This window comes from Lithobates pipiens, unplaced genomic scaffold (assembly GCF_037356315.1).
Source record: "Lithobates pipiens isolate NorthernLeopardFrog02 unplaced genomic scaffold, aLitPip1_a1.2 Scaffold_25, whole genome shotgun sequence".
NCBI lineage: Eukaryota > Metazoa > Chordata > Amphibia > Anura > Ranidae > Lithobates > Lithobates pipiens.
This window is the reverse complement of record NW_027507787.1, coordinates 236,372,460-236,389,461: the sequence shown is the minus strand read 5'-3', so window position 1 is coordinate 236,389,461 and position 17,002 is coordinate 236,372,460. Positions and strand designations below refer to the sequence as shown.

At 48.7% G+C, this 17,002-nt stretch overlaps 1 protein-coding gene across 1 annotated transcript in view; it reads left to right on the top strand.

The window, feature by feature from the left end:
• ARMH3 (armadillo like helical domain containing 3) overlaps nt 1-17,002 on the top strand; it is a gene marked incomplete in the record, with an annotated part of 258,014 nt that overhangs the window by 109,412 nt on the left and 131,600 nt on the right. Inside the window, 1 exon segment of the mRNA XM_077455686.1 lies at nt 12,794-12,882. Coding sequence (XP_077311812.1) covers nt 12,794-12,882 — 89 coding nt within the window.

Here is a 17,002-nt window from a genome sequence, read left to right as displayed (position 1 = left end):
ACCACTACTGCCACTGATACCCCCCTCACTCACCACCACTACCACTGCCACTGATACCCTCTCACTCACCACCACCACCACTACTGCCACTGATACCCCCTCACTCACCACCACCACCACTGCTGCCACTGATACCCTCTCACTCACCACCACCACCACCACTACTGCCACTGATACCCCCCACACCACCACCACTATTGCCACTGATACCCCCCACACCGCCATCACCACTACTGTCACTGATACCCCCTCACTCACCACCACCACTACTGCCACTGATACCCCCCTCACTCACCACCACTACTGCCACTGATACACCCCTCATTTACCACCACTACTGCCACTGATACCCCCCACACCACCACCACTATTGCCACTGATACCCCCACACCGCCATCACCACTACTGTCATTGATACCCCCTCACTCACCACCACTACTGCCACTGATACCTCCCACACCACCACTGTCACTGATACCCCCTCACTCACCACCACTACTGCCACTGATACCTCACTCACCACCACTGCTGCCACTGATACCTCCCACACCACCACTGCTGCCACTGATACCTCCCACACCACCACTACTGCCACTGATACCCCCCACACCACCACTACCGCCACTGATACCCCCCACACCACCACCGCCACTGATACCCCCCACACCACCACCACTACTGCCACTGATGCACCCCTCACCACCACTACTGCCACTGATACCCCCACACCACCACTACTGCCAATGATACCCCCCTCACCACCACTACTGCCACTGATACCCCCCACACCACCACTACTGCCACTGATACCCCCCACACCACCACCACCGCTACTGCCACTGATACCCCCCACACCACCACCACTGCCACCGATACCCCCACACCACCACCACTGAAACCCCCACATCACTGCTGCCACTGCCCTCCCCACCACTCATCCCATCCCACCCCCCATGTACCAGCCTCGCCATGGATCCCATCCTCCAACCACTGCTGCCACTCATTTCATCCAATGCCCCCCACCGCTGCCACTTATCCCATCCCCCTCCAACCATCACCTTTGCCACTAATCTGATTCCCCCCACCACCTCTGCCACTCATCCCATTCAATTCCCCCTATCACTGATCCCATCCTCCAACCACAACCCTTGCCACTGATCCAATCCCCCCTCACAGCTGGCAATCATCCCACCCCCCACCACCACTGCTCCCATCCCCACCCAACCACCACTGCTGCCACTGATCCCACCCCACCACCACTGCCACTGATCCAATCTCTTCCTCACTGCTGCCACTCATACCATCCCACACCACCACCACCAATGCCACTGATCCTATCCCTCCCCGACCACACTGCTGCCACTGATTCCATCCCCCACCGCTGCCACTCATCCCAGGGGCACAATTGCAATAGCGCACATGTTGCCCCTGAACCCCTGGATAAGGGGGCATTTAGAGGAACAAATCCCCTTCATTTTTCTCCTGCAGCCATTAAAAGTCTGCTTCTCCTTCTCTCCCTCTGATAGGCATTCAGTGGCTGCAGGTGGAAAAATGGAGGGGATTTGTTACCCCTCCTATCCAGGTCCTGCTGCCCCCGGGATCAGTGGAAAGGACCCTGGCTGGAGGTCAGAGGGGCCCTCCATGATTTCTTGCACCGGGGCCCTGAAGGTTCTAGTTACGCCTCTGATAGCGACACCTGCCATGGGCCCGCAGGTTTATAACATGCAAATCAATTTATAACGTTCTTGAAATGTGTTTTTCTGGTTATTTTTGTTGTTATTCTGTCTGTCACTGTTAAAATGAACCTACCATTAAAATTATAGACTGATCATTTCTTTGTCAATGTACAAAACCAGCAGGGGATCAAATACCTTTTTTCCCCTCACCCTGTGGATCAGGTGTCCCCCATCGGAGTGCCCCTGTGGATCAGGTGTCCCCCGTGGGAGTGCCCCTGTGGATCAGGTGTCCCCCGTGGGAGTGCCCCTGTGGATCAGGTGTCCCCCCGTGGGAGTGCCCCTGTGGATCAGGTGTCCCCCGTGGGAGTGCCCCTGTGGATCAGGTGTCCCCCACTGGTGTGCATACTGAAGCAGAGCATGATTCCCCTCCCTTCAGAGACTGGGCTGCAGGGCAGTATTCCAACATAACGACCCCAAACACACCTCCAAGACAACCACTGCCTTGCAAAAGAAGCTGAGGGTGAAGGTGATGGACTGGCCAATCATGTCTCCAGACCTAAACCCTATTGATCATCTGTGGGACATCCTCAAACGGAAGGTGGAGGAGCGCAAGGCCTCCAACATCCATCAGCTCTGTGATGTCATCATGGAGGAGGGGAAGAGGACTCCAGTGGTAACATGTGAAGCTCTGGTGATCTCCATGCCCAAGAGGGTTAAGGCAGTGCTGGAAAATAATGGTGGCCACACAAAATATTGACAATTTGGGCCCAATTTGGACATTTTCACTTAGGGGTGTAGTCACTTTTGTTGCCAATGGTTTAGACATTAATGGCTGTGTGTTGAGTTATTTTGAGGGGACAGCAAATTTACACTGTTATACAAGCTGTACACTCACTACTTTACATTGTAGACAAGTGTCATTTCTTCAGTGTTGTCACATGAAAAGATAGAAGAAAATATTTACAGAAATGTGAGGGGTGTACTTACTTTTGTGAGATACTGTATGTGAATGAATGAATGAAAGACTTGTATAGCGCTGCAAATGCGAACTGAATGGCCTCATGTGATCTTGCTCTTCCAGGCGCGATGGCTGTGCTGTGGTTAGACCACCGGCACCGCTGATCAAGAAGGAGGAAAACAGGACAGGGCTCTGCCTATATAAACAATGGAGAGCTCTGTTCTGACAGTGGGGGATGTGACGGATTTTCTTTCCTTGCAAAGCAGGGCATAAAATCCATCACTTGCCCTAGTTGAAATCACTTCCCAGCCAGTGTCATTAGTACAGTGATAGTGCATATTTTTAGCACCAATCACTGCATTGGTGTCAAGTGTGTCAGTTAGTCTCTGGTTGACCGCCATACTATCACATTCTCGCTATAGTATAAAAAAATTAAATATAAATTCCAGTGTATATCCCATAGTCTGTAGACGGTATAACTTTTGCGCAAACCAATCAATATACGCTTTATTGGGATTGGGAACCAAAAACATGTAGCAGAATACATATTGGCCTAAATTAATGAAGACATTACATTTTTTTTTTTTTTTTATTGTAAATTATTCTTTTTTATTTATTTTTTTATTAATGTAAATGTCGTATAGCAGAAAGTAAAAAATTTTTTTTTTTTTTTTTTAAACTTTCGATTTCTATTCATTTTATTCATTTATAGCCTAAATAAATAATAATAATAAATAAAAAAAACGCAGCGGTGATTAAATACCACCAAAACAAAGCTCTATTTGTGGGGGGAAAAAAAATTATTTAAATTTTATTTTGTGTACAGCATCACATGACCACGCAATTGCCAGCTAAAGTAGCGCAGTGCTGAATAGCAAAAAAAAATGGCCTGGTCATGAAGGGGGAGGGGTAAAACCTTCTTCCAGTGGTTAGAGTAGGAAGTGTGTTACTGGCGGGATCACCAGGTAAAGTAAAGAATTTATTGTGATACTTTGAATATTTCTCACCAGGCAGTGTTTGTAGGGGCGTTGGAGAAGTGGATGTGGCCTATAGAAGGAAAGCTCTGGGCCCCTCGCATGCCGTTCAGTAAACAGACCGACTCTCGGATAAACCATCTTTCCATTGGGCTGTCTGGCTCCTGATTGGACCGGAGGGTGATAATGCATTATTTTTTTGCCCCATTATCTGTTCCGTTCCCGAGTTGCGGTGAAATCGGCAAAGCCGGAGACACAAACATTGTAAATTATTAATGCTAATTATCGTAACCTTAGATCAGACCTTTTATACCGACGCCGATCCGACTCCTTTTCCACTGAATGACTTCATTTTCCAAATGTTCTTCTCCCGTAGCGCGCGTACGCCGCACAAAAGAGATCGGAGCCGGGATCAGCCGGCGCGATTGAGTGCATTTGATCTCATAAATGATGCAACGCGGCGTCATCAACCCAGCAAAATCTCTTTAACCACTTCAATACCGGCCACTCCCCCCCCCCCCCCCCGGCCTTCCTGCCCAGGCCAATGTTCAGCTTTCAGCGCTGTCGCATTTTAAATGACAATTGCGCGGTCATGCTACACTGTACCCAAACAACATTTTTATAGTTTTGCTCTCACATATAGAGCTTTCTTTTAATGGCATTTGATCACCACTGGGTTTTTTTTTTTATTTATTTTTTCTATTTTTTACTAAGCAAATAAAAAAAGACCGACATTTTTTTCCCCCTTACCGGTATTTTTGTTATAAAATTTTCCAAGTAAATGTTTTCGGCTGCACTGACGGACACTGAAGAGGCTTTACTGACGGACACTGAAGAGGCTTTACTGACGGACACTGAAGAGGCTTTACTGACGGACGCTGAAGAGGCTTTACTGACGGGCGCTGAAGAGGCTTTACTGACGGGCGCTGAAGAGGCTTTACTGACGGGCGCTGATGAGGCTTTACTGACGGGCGCTGATGAGGCTTTACTGACGGGCGCTGATGAGGCTGCACTGACGGGCGCTGATGAGGCTGCACTGACGGGCGCTGATGAGGCTGCACTGACGGGCGCTGATGAGGCTGCACTGACGGGCGCTGAAGAGGCTGCACTGACGGGCGCTGAAGAGGCTTTACTGACGGGCGATGAAGAGGCTTTACTGACGGGCGCTGAAGAGGCTTTACTGACGGGCGCTGAAGAGGCTTTACTGACGGACGCTGAAGAGGCTTTACTGATGGACGCTGAAGAGGCTTTACTGACGGGCGCTGATGAGGCTGCACTGACGAGCACTGAAGAGGCTTTACTGACGGACACTGAAGAGGCTTTACTGACGGGCGCTGAAGAGGCGGCACTGACGGGCGCTGATGAGGCGGCACTGACGAAGCGGCACTGATGGGCACTGAAGAGGTGGCACTGACGGGCACTGAAGAGGTGGCACTGACGGGCACTGAAGAGGCGGCACTGACAAGCACTAATATGCAGCACTGATAGGTGACACTGACGTGATGTTTCACCTTTTAGCCAATAGAAAGTAGCTTGAGGACACTGTCCTCAATCTGCATCTCTGCAGCCTAAGTTACACTGAATGAATTTTGGAGCACCCCCTTCATTCATACACCAAAGCATAGTAAACAGTTTACTATGCTTCGCCTATGAATGGACACAGGAGCGATCAGTACCAACCACTCACTGTATCCACCAATTTTCTTCCACCGATACCAATCATGGGATACTGTTCCTCCTAATAATAGGGGAACTACTCCTCCAATTGACCACCAACCCCGAGGCCATATTTGTTGTCGCTTATGCTGGGCCTGCCTTTTTCTGCTCCCACTGGCCACAATCCGCCCCCCCCCCCAAAATCTGAAAGACAATGAACTGGTCCGAGCGATCGAACATCGGCGATGGCTCTGTTCTCACACCTCCCCGAGCAGAGATCTGCTGCCTGTCAGTCACATCTCCGCTCTGACACACGCACACTGGAGCGCTGAGCTGTGGAGGGGTGGGGAGCGGGGAGCGGCTCGCTGAGAGCCTGAGACGGGTGTCAGTCCAGAGACCTGGTGGATCCAGACTTTATTGTCGGGATGACACGGTGCCTGGACTGATTTCCGTGACGTCGTCAGCAGAGAGCGGACTTCAGACCGCTCTCTGCTGAAAACGGGTTCACAGGAATGTTTGTTCCTGGGGGAGACATTGAACCTCATGTTACTATGGCCTGTTTATATATACCTATGGAGCCTATATAGTTATACTGCCTGTGGGCAGGTATAGGAGAGTCCAGTATACCCAGCCACTGTTTCTATGGACTGAAAACAGGTGAAAGGGTGTTGCGTGTTCTACCCTTCTCTCTATTACTCTCCCCTTTTAATTATCTGGATACTTACGGGGTATCTCCTTCCTCCCCCAGGGAACCATATCAATTTATATTTATATCTATATATCTTTACGCCATCAGCCCTATACACACTCGCTGGTATTAGTAAGAAACGGCCTCTTGCTTTACACAGCGATTCAGTGATACACAGTGATTCCTGGGTGATCATCTGGGAGCTCTCCATGTGGACATATTTCTATTCCAACAAGTGAGATTTGTACCTTCCAACTACCCCCAAGTGTGTCCTGACGAAGCAAAACAGCGAAACGCGTTGACGCACAGGGGCTCACTTCCATTTTTATGGTGTCCACTCTCTTGTTTACACTAGATACTCATTACTATCATATGCCTATCGTATGTTTTTAATTCTTTTTTACTTGACCTGTTTATATGATTTATTGTTAATAAAATATATATTTGTACTATATCATTGTCCATCTTGCCTTTAAAGTCGGAATTGGGGCCCCTGTGGCCCTTTACCCTTTTTTTTTTTCTCTTCCAATAGAGTGCAAAACGAATTGCACTCCTGTGACCCATAGGAGAAGCCCAGCCAAACGAGCTCAGGCTGGACTTCTCCTTTAAGTCAGCAGCTACAAATACTGGAGCTGCTGACTTTTAATATAAGGACACTTACCTGTCCCAGGGATCCTGCGATGTCGGCACCTCGAAGCCGACCGGTCCATCGGCTCCCGGTGTAGGCGCCGACATCCCTTACTAAGGGAAACAGGAAGTGAAACATTGCGGCTTCACATCCTGCTTCCTACTGCGCGAGACGCGCTGCGCTTTCTGAATGGTCTCTGCTGTCTTCTGTGACCTGTGTGTCTTCCAGAAGGCAGCGGGGAAAAAGGAGGAAGGGCCGGACATTTCGTGGATCGCCACACAACGATGCTTTGACAGGTATCCGCCCCCCCCTAGAAAGGTGAAAATGTTTGTGTGGGGGGGGGGGGGGGTGGGTTGGCGAACATGCGGAGCTTCCAATTTTGGGTGGAACTCCGCTTTACGTTACACCCAAGCACATAAAGTACCCAGCCAAAAAAGTTGAGTCCCCCCTCACCCCCACATATGCGTACGAGTGTAAACGCACACGGCGGCGGGGTGTGCCTATGCATGAAAACGCAGATTGCGATAAACATATTGCACATCGCCGCGCACGCGGGAGTGAGAGTGATAATTCTAGCACCGGACCTCTTCTGTAACCCTAAACTGATGACCTATAGGGGGCTTTTAATGCGTTGCCGATAGAAAATATCTGATACTAAAATTTTGTTGCCATTTTCACGGGCGCACGCAAATTTTAAAGTGGTAGTAAACCTTAGAACAAAGCCCTCCAGCGGCATGTTGTTATTGCTGAAGGCGCCCCCATTATCACCTGCCTTCCTTCCTATTTACCAGCCAACATCCCAAATTTATATGGTACCAAAGTTTTCCCCATAAGGGTGGGACTTTAAAGGCATAGATTGTCAGACATATAGTATAGTAAAGATATAAAAAGTAATTTTATTTAAACAATGTATCAGAAAAAAGTATCAAAATGCCATTATTTTCATACATACATAGAAAAGATAAATATATCTGTGCACAATAGCTTTCTAGTGTATAATATCTCTGATAGCTCACAGAGAATAAATGCACTCAAGGTATGGACATATAACAAATAGTAATTTACATTCGATGAATCCTAAGCGTTACGGCTTGTCCTCCACTCCTTCTTCAGGGGGAGCCTACAGTAAATATCTCCTAAATGGTGCACACTTAGGCCATCTTTTACCCATAGGTAAAATTCACTCATGGGAGTTTACTCCCACTTTAACCACTTACAGACCGGACCATTTTGCTGGCTTAAGACCAGACCACTTTTTGCGATTCGGCACTGCGTCGCTTTAACAGACAATTGCGCGGTCGTGCGACGTGGCTCCCAAATAAAATTGATGTCCTTTTTTTCCCACAAATAGAGCTTTATTTTGGTGGTATTTGATCACCTCCTGCGGTTTTTATTTTTTGCGCTATAAACACAAATACCTTGTTTCCCCTAAAATAAGACCTAGCGTGATTGTCGGTGTTGGCTGCAATATAAGCCCTACCACCCAAATAAGCCCTACTCTGTTTCCTCAAAAATAAGCCCTACCCTGAAAAAGAAGACCTACAAGGACTTTAACTAGGGCTTATTTGGGGGGTAGGGCTTTTATTGCAGCTGTCACCGACAATCACACTAGGTCTTATTTTAGGGGAAACAGGGTAGAGCGACAATTTTGAAAAAAATGCATTATTTTTTACTTTTTGTTATAATAAATATCCCCCAAAAACACATAAAAAAACATTTTTTTCCCTCAGTTTAGGCCGATACGTATTCTTCTACATATTTTTGGTAAAAAAAATCGCAATAAGCGATTATTGATTGGTTTGCGCAAAAGTTATAGCGTTTACAAAATAGGGATAGTTTTATGGCATTTTTATTAATAATTTTTTTTTTACTAGTAATGGCGGTGATCAGCGATTTTTTTTTATTGTGACTGCGACATTGTGGCGGACACATTGGACATTTTTGACATATTTTTGGGACCATTGCAATCACTGCTATACAAATGCACTGATTCCTGTGTAAATGACACTGGCAGTGAAGGGGTTAACCAGTGGGTGGCAGTGTAGGGGTTAAGTGTTCCTAGGGGTGTGTTACTAACTGTGGGGGGCTGGGCTTTCTTTTAGTGAACACTGATCTTTGCTCCAATCGCATGGAGCAGAGATCAGCGTCACTTGTTGCTAGGCAGAACAGGGAGATGCTGTTTACAACGGCATCTCGCCGTTCAGCCGCCCCGTTAGACGATCGCAGGTATGCCTGCAGCGATCGAGTCCGCGGGACCTACGACCGGACCCACGGGGGGTCCTGACCGGCACGCGAGCATTAAAGATTGGCAGGGCGGCATTAAACATTGGACGTACCTGTACGCCAATATGCCTGCCCATGCCATTCTGCCGGCATACATCGGCGTGCGCCGGTTGGAAAGTGGTTAAAGTTTGACATGTTGGGTATCTATTTACTCGGGGCATCCTCAGCTTTTAGATTTTACCAACAGTTTGGGTAATTTATTGGGTTTGTGTGCCCTAAAACTTACTTCAGTGTATTTCTTAGACCTTTTGCGGTAATATCGCGTGACATAAAAGATTACCGCTATTTTATTCTTTAGGGCATCTGCTTTTTGAAAACCATGTTTTGGGGGGAGGGGGGGCTTTTAATCTTCAGGCCTAAAATTATCTTTTTAAGCATGTGTGCAAAAAATATATACAGTATCTCACAAAAGTGAGTACACCCCTCACATTTTTGTTAGTACAAAGACAAGTGTGTCTTTCCTACAGTCAAGCATGGTGGTGAGAATGTCGTGGTCTGGGGCTGCATTAGTGCTGCCGGTGTTCTGGCATATAGCGTCCGTCCATCGGATAGTGTTCGCCCCGTACTGCGTAGGCTCAGCGCTTGCACACTACGGAGCAGAAGGAGATTCGGAAAATCTCAGAAGATGAACGGCGCCTGCACCGTGAATGGAGGTGCTAGCCCCACCATCCAAGAGGACATAGGGCTGCCAATATTAGAGGGCCCCTCGCGGGCTCGCTTCGCTCGCCACGCTTCGGGCACGGCCTCGCTGTGCTCGGCTCTTTTTATTCCAACTCTGTCCACTTGGATGGTGGGGCTACAACCTGGACTCACGGCACAGTACACAGCGGACACTATCCGATAGGGGAAACGATGTGATAGGACACCAGCACTGGGGAGCTACAGATCATTGAGGGGACCATGAATGCCAACATGTACTGTGACATAATGAAGCAGAGCATGATCCCCTCCCTTCAGAGACTGGGCCACAGGGCAGTATTCCAACATGATAACCACCCCAAACACACCTCCAAGACCACCACTGCCTTGCTAAAGAAACTGAGGGTAAAGGTGATGGACTGGCCAATCATGTCTCCAGACCTAAACCCTATTGATCATCTGTGGGACATCCTCAAACGGAAGGTGGAGGAGCACAAGGTCTCCAACATCCACCAGCTCTGTGATGTCATCATGGGGGAGGGGAAGAGGACTCCAGTGCCAACCTGTGAAGCTCTGGTGACCTCCATGCCCAAGAGGGTTAAGGCAGTGCTGGAAAATAATGGTGGCCACACAAAATATTGACACTTTGGGCCCAATTTGGACATTTTCACTTAGGGGTGTACTCACTTTTGTTGCCAGCGGTTTAGACATTAATGGCTGTGTGTTGAGTTATTTTGATGGGACAGGAAATTTACACTGTTATACAAGCTGTACACTCACTACTTTACATTGTAGACAAGTGTCATTTCTTCAGTGTTGTCACATGAAAAGAGAGAAGAAAAGATTTACAGAAATTTGAGGGGTGTACTTACTTTTGTGAGATACTGTGTATATACAGTATATGTGTGTATGTATGCATGTGTGTGTGTATATATATGTGTGTGTGTATATATATATATATATATATATATATATATATATATATATATATATATATATAATTTGCTGCTTGTTTCTGGCTCTATTGATTTCTTTTGACTGCTGTCTTTATTTATTATTTAATGGAAATAAAAAATCCATTAATATGATGGGCAGTCATTTAAAGTGGTTTTGAACCTAAATGCCAATCTTTATTATATTGCAGCTTACCAATTCTTAGCTGTGACGGCTGCATTTATTTTCTTTTTTAGACTTCCTTTCCGCTATTTCCACCTGGTGAGTCTGTTGTTTTTCAACAGAACAAGCTCTCCAGCAGAATGTATCTGAGACAAACCATTTAACACGCGAACCCCATTAAAGTCTATGGGACACGAACGTGAAAAATCAAAAGTGCTAATTTTAAAGGCTTATATGCAAGTTATTGCCATAAAAAGTGTTTGGAGACCCGGGTCCTGCCCCAGGGGACATGTATCAATGCAAAAAAATGTTTTTAAAACGACCGTATTTTCAGGAGCAGTGATTTTAATAGTGAAACAATAAAATGAAATATTCATTTAAATATTGTGCCTGCTGGGTCCCCTTAGTCTGCCTGTAAAGTGGTTGCCCCCCAAAGCACTTTGTCCCCATGTTGATGGCGACAAAAGCCTCTTCCCGACAGCCCTGGCCATTGGTTGTTGGGGTCTGCGGGGGGGAGGGGGGGCTTATCGAAATCTGGATGCCCCCTTTAATACGGGGGTCCCCTCGTGAATTGTACCCCTACCCATTTACCAAAAAAGGTGTCAAAAAGTAAAAACCACAACAGACAGTTTTTGACAAGTGGCCCGCAATGTTCATCCATCGTCAATCATGCCGCCCGACGGACCTGAAAAACAGCCAAGAGATAGCAGTTCTGCCTGCTATCACATCGAGGTGGGGCTTTTTTTATTTTTTGGGTCTGTCTGGCGGCGTGATTGAAGATGGATGGACATCACGGAAACTATTTATTTTTTTAATAAAGGAATTGTCAAAAACTGTCTCTTGTGGTTTTAAATTTTTGACACTTTTTTTTGGTGAATGGGTAAGGGATACAATGTACCCAATACCCATTCACGTAGGGGGAGGCAGGATCTGGGTGCCTCCTTGTTAAAGGGGGCTTCCGGATTCTGATAAGCCCCCCCCCACCCGCATACCCCGACAACCAATGACCAGGGTTGTCGGGGAAAAGGCTCTTGTCCCCATCAACATGGGGACAAGGTGCTTTGGGGGAGACCCCAAAGCACCCTCCCCATGTTAAGGGCAAGCGGTCTGGTATAGTTTATTTCCTGGTATGCCAGGCTGCTTGCTCGGATAGGGGTCTGGTATGGATTTTTGGGGGGACCCCACCCACATTTAAAAACATTTTTTGCCATGGGGTTCCCCTTAACCACTTCAATACACTATAATATATACTCTGCATTAACTGCACTGTGTATGTGTGTGTGTGTGTGTGTGTATATATATATATATATATATATATATATATATATATATCTCTCAATATACACACACACATAGATAGTGCATTCAGTGTAGACTATATACACAGTGCAGGCAGTCTAATATATATATATATATATATATATGTGTGTGTGTGTCTATGTATGTATATATATATATATATATATATATATATATAGTCTACACTGACTGCACACTACTAACTAACCTGCCTAATCTAGCTCAAGCTCTCCCAATCTCTCCACGATATCACGCTACATACGACCGCTGTGTAAGCAGCCTTATATAGTGTGGGGCGTGGGCTTAGCCCCCTGAGCCATGATCGGCCAAAGGTCAGGTGCATACTTTGGCCAATCAGCAGCCGTCGATGCACTGCGATCTCGCAGTGCATTTTGGGGCTCTCTGCGACGCTTGAATTTGGCGCGAACACCCCCATATATCAGTTTGTTCTGCGAACAGCGGATGTTCAAGTCGAACTTGCGCTCGACTCGAAAACATCCAAACCATCCATAATGGTAAAGTGGTTGCTGAAGTTTGGCTTCAATTTGTTAGTGTCTGCTAACACTCCCCTGCCCCCCTGGACTAACAATGCTGCTGTCTGCAGTGCCCCATTTGCTCCTTTATCCAGAGTGGGGAGCGCTCTAATAAAGGAGGCGTGCTACTTACCAGATCACCAGGTGAAAACGGAGTTGGAAAGAAGCCTAAAAAAGAAAATGAATGCAGCCGCCACATCTAATGATTGGTAAGCTGCAACATGTTACATTTTTGGTTTTGGATTTAATACGGCTTTATTACGTTTTAATATACAGTAAGTTGCATTCTAGAATGCTTTAGTACTTACACCTAATTATCCCATTCTTCTTCTCTGTCTGGCAGACGTTGTATACAGATTATACACAAGCTCCTGTGCTACCAGAAGAAGTGCCGAGTACGACTTCAGTATACCTGGAGAGAGCTGTGGTCAGGTAAGTCCCCAAACATTGTCCCCATTGCCCAATGGGGGGCGACCTCTCCCGCCACCTCTAAAAGTGAATGGGGAGGCGACCTCTCCCGCCACCTGTAAAAGTGATTGGGGGGGCGACCTCTCCCGCCACCTCTAAAAGTAACTGGGGGGGCAACCTCTCCCTCCACCTCTAAAAGTGACTGGGGGGTGACCTCTCCCGCCACCTCTAAAAGTGATTGGGGGGGGCGACCTCTTCCGCCACCTCTAAAAGTGATTGCGGGGCAACCTCTCCCTCCACCTCTAAAAGTGACTGGGGGGCGACCTCTCCCGCCACCTCTAAAAGTGAATGGGGACTCGACCTCTCCCGCCACCTGTAAAAGTGATTGGGGGGGGCGACCTCTCCCGCCACCTCTAAAAGTGATTGGGGAGGCGACCTCTCCCGCCACCTCTAAAAGTGACTGGGGGGCGACCTCTCCCGCCACCTCTAAAAGTGACTGGGGGGCGACCTCTCCCGCCACCTCTAAAAGTGACTGGGGGGAGACCTCTCCCGCCACCTCTAAAAGTGATTGATTGGGGGGGCGACCTCTCCCGCCACCTCTAAAAGTAACTGGGGGGGCAACCTCTCCCTCCACCTCTAAAAGTGACTGGGGGGCGACCTCTCCCGCCACCTCTAAAAGTGACTGGGGGGCGACCTCTCCCACCACCTCTAAAAGTGACTGGGGGGGCGACCTCTCCCGCCACCTCTAAAAGTGACTGGGGGGGGTGACCTCTCCCGCCACCTCTAAAAGTGACTGGGGGGGCGACCTCTCCCGCCACCTCTAAAAGTGACTACGGGGCGACCTCTCCCACCACCTCTAAAAGTGAATGGGGAGGCGACCTCTCCCGCCACCTGTAAAAGTGATTGGTGGGGGGGCGACCTCTCCCGCCACCTCTAAAAGTGATTGGGGAGGCGACCTCTCCCGCCACCTCTAAAAGTGACTGGGGGGCGACCTCTCCCGCCACCTCTAAAACTGATTGGGGAGCGACCTCTCCCGCCACCTCTAAAAGTGACTGGGGGGGCGACCTCTCCGGCCACCTCTAAAAGTGATTGGGGAGCGACCTCTCCCGCCACCTCTAAAAGTGATTGATTGGGGGGCGACCTCTCCCGCCACCTCTAAAAGTGACTGGGGGGCGACCTCTCCCGCCACCTCTAAAAGTGACTGGGGGGCGACCTCTCCCGCCACCTCTAAAAGTGACTGGGGGGCGACCTCTCCCGCCACCTCTAAAAGTGATTGATTGGGGGGCGACCTCTCCCGCCACCTCTAAAAGTGACTGGGGGGGCGACCTCTCCCGCCACCTCTAAAAGTGACTGGGGGGGGCGACCTCTCCCACCACCTCTAAAAGTGACTGGGGGGGCGACCTCTCCCGCCACCTCTAAAAGTGACTACGGGGCGACCTCTCCCGCTACCTCTAAAAGTGACTACGGGGCGACCTCTCCCGCCACCTCTAAAAGTGATTGGGGAGGCGACCTCTCCCGCCACCTCTAAAAGTGACTGAGGGGTGACCTCTCCCGCCACCTCTAAAAGTGACTGGGGGGGCGACCTCTCCCACTACCTCTAAAAGTGATTGGGGGGGCGACCTCTCCCGCCCTCTAAAAGTGACTGGGGGGTTACCTCTCCCACCACCTCTACAAGTGATTGGGGGGCGACCTCTCCCGCCACCTCTAAAAGTGACTGGGGGGCGACCTCTCCCGCCACCTCTAAAAGTGACTGGGGAGGCGACTTCTCCCGCCACCTCTAAAAGTGACTGGGGGGGCGACCTCTCCCGCCACCTCTAAAAGTGATTCTGCGGCTGGGATCAATTGTGCCATCGACTCTCCGAAAGAACAAAAAGATACCGCGTTATGGCAGCTAGAACGGCGGTATGTAACATCGAAGTAATGACGTATTTTCCTGGCGGGAGGTCAGCATGTGGATGTACTTTATAATCTTTTTACTTTATTAAAAAAAAAAAAAGCAGAGTTTTGAAGTTGTGTGATGCTCGTGCCCTCGCCTGCTGGGTTGGGGTGGTGATTATCTAAGTTCATATAATCAATGCGTTCCGCCTCCTCCCGGCCTGATTACATCGGTGAATTGTGCTCTGAACTCTCTCCAGCCTCCGCATGCTCCAATCTCGGCAATCAGCCTACTTTCTCCTAATGACATCCCTCAGAGACGAGACAATCGGCTTCCACCGGCCATATGTTCTCCCTCAGCAAAACGCTCCATCTTCATGCCCTATACCGGCGCAAAGCGGGCAGCCGAGCAAATGTCGGAGCTCTTCACCAACCAATCAGGTTCCGTCTTTATGCTCCGACTTTGCTAATGAGCAGATAATGATACTGGGGGCATGGAGAGAGGAGTGCAAGCTCCGCTGCACGGCTTCAGATTTCATGTCCTCTGCTGCACCAGGGGGTGACGGAATGGGGAAAGCGGGTTGCTGTTGGCGACGACTCTTTATACTCACCGGCCACTTTATTTAGGTACACCCGTTCGATTGCTTGTTAACACAAATTGCTAATCGGCCAATCACACAGCAGCAACTCAGTGCATTTAGGCGTCAAGACGTGGTGAAGATGAATTGATGAAGTTTAAACCGAGCATCAGAATGGGGAAAGAAAGGTGGACTTTTTTTCACAAAATACTGCAGCTGCTGACTTTTTTAAAATAAGGACACTTACCTGTCCAGGGCGCCCGCCATGTCGGCACCCGAAGCCGATCTATCCCTCGGCCGTCGGGTGCTGCCGCTGCCGTCTTCGGTATGGGAATCAGGAAGTGAAGCCTTGCGACTTCACTTCCTGATTCCCTACTGCGCATGCGCGACTCACACTGTGCTATCCCACTGGTTTCTGCTGTGTTCTGGGACCTGTGTGTATCCCAGAACGCGGGGGAGGAGAAGGTGCCAGAAGTGGCGTAGATACCCATGGGTGGCTCGGCTATCTATGCCCGGAAGTAAGAGCAAAATACCAGAATTGGACAGGTATCTGCTCCCCCCTGATAGGTGCCAAATGCGACACTGGAGCGCGGTGGAAACCAGAAAAGCGGAAGTTACATTTTTGGGTGGAAACCCGCTTTAAGTGACTCTGAACGTGGCATGGTTGTTGGCGCCAGATGGGCTGGTCTGAGTATTTCTGGGATTTTCACACACAACCATCTCTTGGGGTTTACAGAGAATGGTGGGGAAAAGAGAAAATATCCAGTGAGCGACAGTTGTGTGGAGGAAAATGGGCAGACTGGTTTCAGATGATAGAAAGGCAACAGTCACTCAAATAACCACTCGTTACACCCAAGGTATGCAGAATATCATCTCTAAACACACAACACATCCAACCTTGAAGTGGATGGGCTACAGCAGCAGAAGACCACACCGGGTGCCACTCCTGTAAGAACAGGTAACTGAGGCAAACAATTGACACAGAATCACCGAAATCGGACAATAGAAGATTGGGAAAATGTTGCTTGTTCAGCTGCGACATTCAGATGGTGGGGTCAGAATTTGGCGCATGGATCCATCCTACCTTGTATCACTGGTTCAGGCTGGTGGTGGGGGTGTAATGGTGTGGGAGGTATTTTCTTGGCACACTTTGGACCCCTTAGTACCAATTGAGCATGCTTTAAACACCACGACCTACCTGAGTATTGTTGCTGACCATGTCCATCCCTCTAGGAGTACAGTGTCCCCATCTTCCCATCTTCCCATCTCCGGCTCTTTCCAGCAGGATAATGCACCATGTCACAAAGCTCCAATCATCTCACCACTGGACAATGAGGTCCCTGTCCTCCAATGGCCTCCACACTCACCAGATCTCATCCAATAGAGGACCTCTGGGATGTGGTGGAAGGGGAGATCGGCATCATGGATGTGCAGCCGACCAATCTGCAGCAACTGCGTGATGTTATCATGTCACTATGGAGCAAAACCTCTGAGTAACGTTTCCAAAACCTTGTATCTATGCCACCAAGAATTAAGGCAAAAGGGGGTCCAATTCGGTACTAGCAAGGGGGACCTAATAAGGTGGCCGGTGTGTGTATATCTGTTTTGGTCTCCCCAGATGGAAGCAGCAGTCATCTTGGGAGTCAGTTGGATTTGGCCTTACCAATCAAAGGAAATGTAGACGAACACTC